Source organism: Atta cephalotes (assembly GCF_000143395.1).
Source record: "Atta cephalotes unplaced genomic scaffold scaffold00055, whole genome shotgun sequence".
NCBI classification, from domain to species: Eukaryota; Metazoa; Arthropoda; class Insecta; order Hymenoptera; family Formicidae; genus Atta; species Atta cephalotes.
This window is the reverse complement of record NW_012130119.1, coordinates 333,817-343,923: the sequence shown is the minus strand read 5'-3', so window position 1 is coordinate 343,923 and position 10,107 is coordinate 333,817. Positions and strand designations below refer to the sequence as shown.

The window sequence follows — 10,107 nt, the reverse complement described above, 5'->3', positions numbered from 1 at the left end:
TACGTCTAGTANATATGTACTAACTAATACTATGTGAAGTAAATAATACAACAATAATTAGTTTAGTTAATAAGACAATATCTTCTTCTTNTGTACTCTATATATATATAATATATATATATATATATATATATATATATATATATATATATAATCTATATGAAGCGATAATGAAGCTTTTATGAAAGGAAACAAGTTTGACGAGGACATTTTTGATTTTTTGTGCACTTACATTATATCTGCATTAAAGCGGCAAATCAACCTCCTTCACGTGATTGTCCCAATTTTAGTAGGACACACCCACGAAAAGTTGTTTACTACAATAGAGTCAACCACGCGCTAAAATTAGAGATTCCTCGGTAAGTATAACTCTATCGCGTCCAACAATTGATAAATATTATTCGCTTTTGCGAATCTAGGCGTGTGACGATGTTGATCCGCCACGTGGGTGGACGTTTATCGATAAGCGAGATTTTGCATAACGTGATTATTGGCCGACAATGCAACGCGAATGGCTCCGCAATCGGATAAAGCTTAGAAAAATAAAAATCGTACGAAAATACAGTTGACAGACAAGAAAAATTTATCGAAATAAATAATCGGCCCTCGCGAGTCTCTCGTTAGAGAGGGACAAATAAATCGTCGACGTCAAATCCGCCTAAATATCGCCGCGTGACAAATCACATAACTCGGCACTTACGAATCCGCGGAATTTAAGAAGCGCTTGCTGTTTTTAATAGCCATGCGATGTCATCGTTGTAGCGCGACCTTATATCTCTCGGTCTTTTTAAAGCTTTTCTCGCTTCTTTCATCGATTTTGACCAGTTAATCGATCATCGTAAAAAGTGCTCGTAAATCGTTCCCTTGCAAATCTTAATCAGAGGAATTAATTAACATTCCTTTTCCTACACTATTAAATATTAAAGGAACAATTATGACCTAATTCCTTGAATGAAATAATATTTTACTATTTTTATTATTTCCATGCCCTAAAAAATACTAAATTTTAATGAATATTTGTTTGATTATTTCTAAATAAATATTTATTTACTGAAGTTAACGTTGATTACTTAGTACTATTTAAAGAAATATGTATTAAGATTTAATAATTTTTTTTCAGTGTGTGTGTCAAAATGTAAATCAATTTATCTGTACAGTTGATTTCAAAGTAAACAACGTCCATAGTAAAATGTGTGTGTGTGTGTGTGTGTGTGTGTGTGTGCGCGCGCGCGCGCGCGCATTTAGTAAATAAATTAAATTAAATGAAATTTAATATATTTTCTTGAATAAAACTCAATTGCTTTAATTAACAACATATTCGACAATGATGACTCATAGAAATAATTAAATTTAACAATAACACAAATTAGTTTTGATATTATAAATTTAAAAATATATAAAAATGTATTCTATCAAAATTGAAAATTCCGCATAATTTTTTTAATGAGAATATCTTTCACTATTAATTCACTATTAAATGTAAACTTTTCGACAGGGTTTTCAAAAGATGCAGGTTTAGAAGGACCTTTCCTATCTAAAATAATAATATTCAATTTTCTCCAGTAGAACACTTTTTAATATAATTTACGTAGCAAACAAATATTGACGAAGGGAAACATTAATAATGCGCGAAAATCGAGAGGATCCCCATTCAACGATAACAACGACAGCGAGGAAGAAGCGAGAAGAGAGCCAACATCGCGGGGGGGCAAACGAATTGCGGGGGAGGCAACTCTCGGAGTAGCATAAAGGTGACTCCTCGCGGCCAAGACATCCCATATGCCACTTAGCATCCCGTTCGGTTCGGCAAAATCTCCTTCGTGGAAGATACTTCTCTATCATTTTTTTTTCCACATTAATAAAGACAAATAAAGACTCGAGAGAAAGAGCTCCTTTGAGATTATCCTTCTCGCGATAAAACAATAAGCTGATGCACGACGACGTTAACAGTGCCGACCGATTTTCGCGTGCGATTCCTCAGGATTGAAAGTGAAACAACACGCGCTCGAGGAAACGGATCTCGATAGAATCGCGAGTGAACCTCTCTTCTTTCTTATCACAATACGTGGATCCACGACGGTGATGACGAGAAGCGCGTCATGCTGTTTCCTAGTGCTGCTATTCTCATTGACGTCTCTGTGCAACGTTAACGCGAAGTTGGATCTTCAGACTGAAGACAGGGATGATCTCGAGCAAGAACTCAGAGAATTGTGGCCCTTCGTTCAATCAGCAGACGAGAATGATTTCGCGCCTCAACGAGAAGAGGCTTTGCAGAAAATACAAGAGGTGATAATGACAACCTTCGTCGCGACAAATGTTCTCCATAATCGTGACATATCGGATACTCTCTAAAATGCTTAGAGTGAATTTTACTCTAAAAAGTAAAGTCTCTTATAGCTAATTCCTTTATTCCTTAAGTTATCAACAATTTTATCCAGATAAGATATCTTATGAACAAAGTTATCTAGAGATGAAGAAATCGGACATAAAAAAATGAAAATTGAGTCTTTTTCAAAACTGGCTCAATTTTCGCTTTTTAGAGTGAGATTCCTCCAAAGAATTTAAAGAATTACGAGAATAAATGAGAAAATCAAGCAACAATCATCCGGCCCGAAGTGGCGATTTGCCATCTTCAGATAATGAAATCTCCAAGTTTCACACTAACAGTAAAATGATGAACGCATTGCAGATCCTTGGTATTCGGAGTCAGAACGAGAATCTGGCCCATCGCAAGATACCGCCGCAATTCATGATGGAACTCTACAATACTATCGCCGATCCCAGCGGAGTTACGCGAGGCCGGAATCCGTATAACGCCAGAATCGTGCGTAGCTTCGTTGAAAGAGGTAATTCTTTCAGTATATAATCATTAAACACTCGCGGAAGTCACATAATTCACTGTCGAGAGCGAGAATCGCGACATTTAAACATTTTTCTCGTTGTTTTGCACGTAGATCCTTTCTTATCGAACTTCTATTTCTTTAACGTCTCGGGACTCGAGATGAACGAATCGGTGCTGGAGGCTGAGCTTCATCTCTATCGGAAGAAAATACCATCGAGGAATGTACATCCATTAACGTCTGTGTCGCCTTATTATCTTGTAAGTGCCTGGCACGATCAGTGTCGTCGATCAGCCTGTCAATCTTTACATGTGAATCAAACGTGTGAACTTGATGTGTTGATGTGTTAAGAAGATTCGATAGCACATATTTATAATTAATTTATAATTAATTATAATTTATAATTAATATTTATATTTTAAACAAAGTATATTATACATGTAAAAGTTGTGTTAATAATATTCTGTTTTTATTAGGCAACACATTTTTATAGTTTATTTGCATTATTTGTTACTATTTTTATTGTTATAAATTAAAATTAAAAGTGATCAAAATCTAAATGTTTTTATATAAGTATTTTTTAAAATTTCATTGCAATATCTACCAATTAGTTACAAATATTTGGAAAAAATTAATATTTTGTTTATTCAACAACTAATTTAAGTGTAAAATTTGAAAAATATTACTTCTTACTAAAATAATTTTTTTGTTATTTTTGAAATATCTATCATATTTCTTAATATAAATTTTCTAATGTAAACTTTGATATACATAGATAAGAGTGTATCAAGTCCTAGACAATCGCAGCCTTGATGTGCCAGATCTTCACAGATTATTGAATATTCGTTATGTCGGTACGCACGCTTCCGGTTGGCAGGTGAGAATAATATAATGATTTAACATTGACATTTATTTCCTTCCGCAATGATAATTTCATCGAGATCAATAATAATTTTTAATCAAATATTATATTATAAATAGTCAAATATTAAACATAAGTTTTTTAAAAGTTTTTAAATTAAAAGTTTGTCATGATAATTTATCAAATTATTCATATCTAGAAGAATTAAAAATCATAAATGCAATTTGATATTTTCATTCAATAAAATTTGACCAATTTCAGTAATTCTCGTTAAAAAAATAATGTCAACTACTTGGTTAAATATATTTAACATATCGCGTTGAATTGGATAATTCAACAATAGTTTTTGTATACAGATATTCAACGTGAAGCAAGCCATCCTCGACTGGATGAGCGGCGAGCCGAATCTGGGTTTCCTGGTGACAACTCAGGATCTATTCCAGGACGAGGTATTGGTGGAGTTTTCCCGCCGAAATGATTACCACCATAGCAAGCAACCGATATTGGTGCTCTTCGATGATGATAGTAGTGATCGGTCCAGTGAAAGATCGGTAACTGGGCCGCGATATTATGCATACGAAAAACAAGATGACAACCAACAAGAGGAGAACCATGAAAAAGGTCCAATATACAAGAAGAATGCGGAAAACGAGAAGATCGATTTAGAGAACGACTATGATGGTGTCAAACACTACAGGAGACACAAGAGGCAACAGGAAGGCAACGGTCAGCCTGAAGAAGTTCTGCTGGTAAACAGACACGAGTCGAAATTTTTCCAGCGGCTAAAGAAAAGACATAAAGAAGAGGAAGAGGAGGAAGACGAAAAGAAGAAACAAGGTGAAATCTCTCGTTACAACAATCCTCTAGAAACGACGAGGTACCGTCGCGACTCGACGTTCTCTCGAAAACGCACTTCCTGTGGTATCGTGTCAAAAAACTGCTCACGGATCACACCAATCCTCACGTCGATGGACATCTACGAGAGAGCGATGTTTCGCGAGAAGCTGGGACAGGTGTTAAGGAACAGATCGACGTCGGTCGACACAGGACGTCATCGACCGGCGCGATCGGCGAGCAGCCAGAGCTTGTTTGTACCGGAGCGACCGGAAAACGCGATCGAGTGCACGAGGCACGAGCTCTACGTGGACTTCCACGACATCGGGTTGTTCTCGATAATCGCGCCGGCTGGCTATTCCGCGTATCAATGCAAGGGCGTGTGCGAACCGCCTCTCAGCCAAAACCAACGGCCGACGAATCATGCGACAATACAGGCGATCGTACACAAGATGGCCAAAGGCGTCGAAAGGCCCTGCTGCGTACCGACCAAGCTGCTCAGCATCAGCATTCTCTTCTACGATGACAACGAGAACGTTGTGCTCAAGATATACGAGGACATGATTGCGGACCATTGCGGATGTCGTTAAGAGGGGAAAAAGAGAGGGAGGAAAACCTGATCACTTCCGAGGTGTTCAGCCATGATTAAAATAAATACTGTGTGAAGAAAACAATGATAAAGGAAGGAAGAAATATATAGAGAGGTAAATAGAGAAAATAAGTCTAGGCTTTTAGATCTGATTCGTGATGAATTAATTCTTTTCTGTTGCGCTAAAGGAAACTAAGTTATTGAATCGCTAAGTTATTGAAGTAGGAATGGAGATTCATATTGTAATACGCAAGATGGAGATTAAATTTTGAGATGATAATGTTTTCATAAATGTTGGCATAGAATAAACAAGTTGATCATTACCTCATTTTTTCTTGCAGTTAAATAAGAATTACGAAATAATTCGTTCTCATTGTAAATAGGCAGATTATTGATCGATGGCGATTGATTCTCCTATTCGACTGTTTTGGTGTTAAAGGGTTTAGTACAACAGCGGCTTAAACATTTATTTATGACCATTATTTGTGGAATTGGAATGGATTCCGATCGAAATTGTTCAATTATTCCCTACTCTTTAAATTCTTTAAAATGGAATCTCACTCTTTGAGATCAAAAATTGAAACTTCTACCACTCTGAAAAAAGAGTGACAGAATTTTCACTCTTAAGACCAAAAAATTTAGAATAGATTTATATATAGTTTTCTAAAAAAAGAATAATTTAGATCGGAATTCATTCCGTACATTTTTATAACGTGTTCTGATCTTTTTTATTAACTTTTTTACTAATTCAAGTCTCATATAATTATGGCTTTTAATGAATTAACGGAGAATTCTCTTGAGGCTGTCATTCCCGGAGGTTCGTGACGATCCTGTAATGAGTAATCGACACGCCATTCGCAGCTACTTTTGTACATAAGACATTCCCAAGTGCACGTATGCCGTATAGAATCAATAACATATACATATATGATTAATGAAGTATATATATCTGATTAGTGTACTATTAGAATATACTGTAGCGCCGTTAAATTATTGCTATAATTGTAAACGTAGACTTAGGCGGGTATTGCTCAGCTATGCGTGCACATATATAAGCACCGACACATCTCATCGAATTTATTTATAACGAAAATAAAAAAAAAATAGAAATAAAATGATATTCAAGCGACTTGTGATTCGAATTATTGACCACCGTAAACCCCGATCTCTCTTTTACAGATGAAAAGAATCTTCCAAAAGGAGAAGTCCAACAATGTTCATGTTCTCGCGAATTTCGCGAATATTCACGCATTTAAGCTTAATCTACAATGTGCTCTTTACATCCTGTTTCTCAGTTACATATTTTATCTAACTGTATAATAAAGTGTGTTGAAGATTTAATTTATTTCTATTTATTTCTATATTTATATTAAATATTATATTAAATATTATATTTATATTTTTATGTAAATATTTATATTCCTTTATATCTATTTTACATATTTTTATATCTGTGTACAACAACTTTAATATGCATTGATACATTAGTCCAAATTCGCTATTACCTTTTACCTTTTTCCGTTTTCACGCCCGTTTTATCTCAATATCACGTGTTTGTTTCTTCCAAAGGTCATCAACTTTTATCTTGGGCAACAGAAAACGAAGAAACAGAATAAAAGGCAAGAGGTAAAAAGTGATTAAAAGTAATAAGAAATAGAAAGCAAAGAACATTGTAAATTAGGTTTTAATCTTGCGGGATACGAACGGCGCATTGTCTTTTTATTGTCTCGTCGCGATGCGTCCTCCTCGACTGAGCACTCATACTTGTTTTCGTTGGGAGCGAAATTGCTGAGATGATAATTTACAGAGGCAGACCGGCTGACAACTACGATCGTCAACGGCGGGCGCGGCGCATCTCGGATTACAGAAATGATTGCAGCCGCGGAATGCGAATGATCACTACTGGTCGAGCTTCGCTCGATTGTATTATCGTTATGATTGCACGCAATAACCTTGTTTACTTCCTTACCTTGATAAAAAATGTATTTTAATTCATTTTTTATTTTCCTGCTTGTTATACAAATCAATAAATGAGAAATATTGGCTGAGTTTAACAGAAAAATTAAATAACTTTGTACACTCTTATATAAGTGTTTTTTTTTGTGATTGATTCTTACTCTTAGTTTCTCATTGGATCCAAATGTATAAATCAATTATATCGAAGCATCTTACAACAATTGTAAAAGTGTTTTTCATAAACACTTAAAAAAATATAGATATATAAATATATAATTTCCACGTGACGTTATAGAGGATTAAGTAAAAAATTGAGAAACAGGAAAATCGTGATCGTTTTTGCGAATACGCGCAATTTCTTCCAGCAATGGTAAATCGCACGGGATTTTTATTATTATCGTAATCGGCCTTGTCTGCGACCCTATGAGATTGAGTAAAATAAGACGCGATCAAAATCTCGATTGAATAATTGTCCCGCGGTGAAATCGCGCAATTTCGCAAGATTGAACGAAATTACAGGCGATCACGCGGTGTATTCGCTCGACGAAACGTCACTTGGTACCCCGGCTTGTTTTCATCCTCTCCCCCCTCCCCCTCCCTCCTCCTACCTCCCCATCATTCCTCGCATATACTGTGACCTTCTTCGTTTTTAGCACACGTGCCAGCGTAACGAGGGCCACGAGGAGGTCTCATTATTTAGTCTTAATTTTATATTCATTCACTTCAACCCCTTCCCCTTTATTTCCGTAAAAATGCGTAGAAGCGTAATTCACAATGAAAAAAAATGTATTATACAATTTCTTTTCATTTTTCTTTAAACATGACATATTTTACGATATGTCTAAATTTACAATTATTTCAACAAATATAATCGATTTAAGAAAGAATAGTTTATTTTTAAGTATTAATTATTTGTAAGCACCTACCAACTAGCTTTTATGAAAATTTTAATTATAATTTATTGAATCTATTTATTGTGATTATTTTATATATTAATTATTTAAAAGTTTTTATTTTTCGTTGATATAGAAAGTTGTAATAAATAATAGACAACTGTCTTGATATTTTCTTTAGTATCTACAGATTTTATATCGCAATACACAGAAAGGATGGTTTGTTGATGTACTAAAAAAACTAGATACAGGTCTGTAAAGATAATTCTGTTAAGAATATCAAAATAATTATATAAAACGCTCACACTGCTGTACAGAATGTTATAACTTATACCATTGTTCAAGATGCTTGAGATTTCTATATAATTATTTTGATGATCCAACAAAATTATTTCCACATCTGTATCTAGCTAAATTTCCACAAAATTCTTTTCGTGTATAGACTTCTATGTTCTATATTATATCTTCTTCTGACACTGATTCGTGTTCGTTGTTCGTGTCTCAAGGCAGTATTCATAATCTCGTTCTTATTTTAAGATCGTCTCAAATAATGTCTTAAGATACTAATTACAGCCTTCTGATTGGCTTATGACATTTTAAGTCTGTAGGGGAGGCTGGGGCTAATAGACTCATTTTTCAGTTTCGAATTTTTACAGACAAAATTAAGAGACTTATTGAAAAAATGAATTCTACACCAGTTACTACATACATTTGATTACCTAATGATATTTTAATAATAAAAACTGATAACTAATATGAAAAAAAATGTATTTTTCTAATGCATTCCATCTGATTCAACTAGCCTCAGGATCAGACTAATTTGACTAAGATTATATTATTAAAATAAAGATTAATGTATTTTAAGCTACATCTTTGGCTACATATTAATAAAACTTTTATAAAAATATATTTTATACACAAACGTTCGCTTCGCAGGGCAAAACAATGCTTCTTTTTGCAAAATTTGTTCATTTCGTGCAAAAACACGTCGAATGAATCTAGTTTCCGAGAGATTGGACATGAGAGAACTAAACTTATAACATTTCCCATCAGGAAAATTTCTTTAAAAAAATAAAATTTTGAGTAAGTACTATAAGAGTCGTCACTAAATGAATCATACAGTTCCATGCTGTGATTAGTCTACTAACCCTCCCTATCCTTTAGTTTATTTTTTACAAAAACATTAACAATATACGATAACAAAGACACATAAAAAAACAAAATCTGTTGGACTTTATTAAATAAGAACTACACTTACTATCTAAGCAGAAATCACATATCAGACAATCTATATACAATTATAAAACAAAAACTTTAAGAATAAAAATATTTACTTAGGTGTATATATTTTTTAAAATTGTAGCATAACTTCATAGATGTGTTCGCAACAAAATGTTACAGCAGACTGAGCGGCAATCGTTACTGCGTGCTCAGTCACGTTTACGCGTGCCTCGCGTGTTTTGTTTTTAATGTAGCCTCGATTATTCTACTTATTCCCACAGTCAACTGACCCTGGTCTTTCTACTTAAGACAATCTCAAATATAAGAATCGATCGAAGACCGGTATTCAGTAGTGGATTTTTATATTTGAAATTGTCTTAAGTAGGTTAGTAAACTAGTTAGTTAGTAGGTAGTTAACTTATTATTCAAAGTAATTATTCTTAAGTATCATATCACTTGGAGGAGCAGGTCTGAGGACATTTTTGCATGTTCCATTCGTCACTCGAGATCGCTCGCGTGCCGCCGCGTGCATTTCGCGGACACGCATATCCCCGACTATATTTAATCCGCAGTGGGTGTATTTTCGAATCGGCTCGACTAAAAATAACTGGAACGCGTTCCGCTGCATTCCACCGTTGTATTTAGATCCTCGTAATACGCAGGCGTGCATGGCGCACGCGAAACGCACACGCACGCACATCATTATCCAACAGTTTTGGGGAACATTCCCTGCGATTGCTGAAAGATTTCGTAGGATGCGTAGGAAAGCTCATTATATTTTATGTTTTTGGAGAAAAATATGAAACTTTCCATCCGTCGTAAAAGGATCAGCGCTAAATGTTACGTCCATTTCTATACTGAGAAAAAATATAGTTAATTTTAATAAATATTTAGTTTCAATACTGTCACTAA

At 34.6% G+C, this 10,107-nt stretch overlaps 1 protein-coding gene across 1 annotated transcript; it reads left to right on the top strand.

Annotated features, from left to right (window-relative positions):
- Nucleotides 1–2,082: 2,082 nt before the first annotated feature.
- Nucleotides 2,083–5,126, top strand: LOC105623267 (bone morphogenetic protein 2-like). The gene is made up of 5 exons (XM_012204665.1): nt 2,083–2,286; nt 2,690–2,846; nt 2,955–3,100; nt 3,616–3,717; nt 4,059–5,126. Exons 1-5 carry the CDS (start codon nt 2,083–2,085, stop codon nt 5,124–5,126), a joined length of 1,677 nt encoding a protein of 558 aa, XP_012060055.1.
- Nucleotides 5,127–10,107: the final 4,981 nt, after the last annotated feature.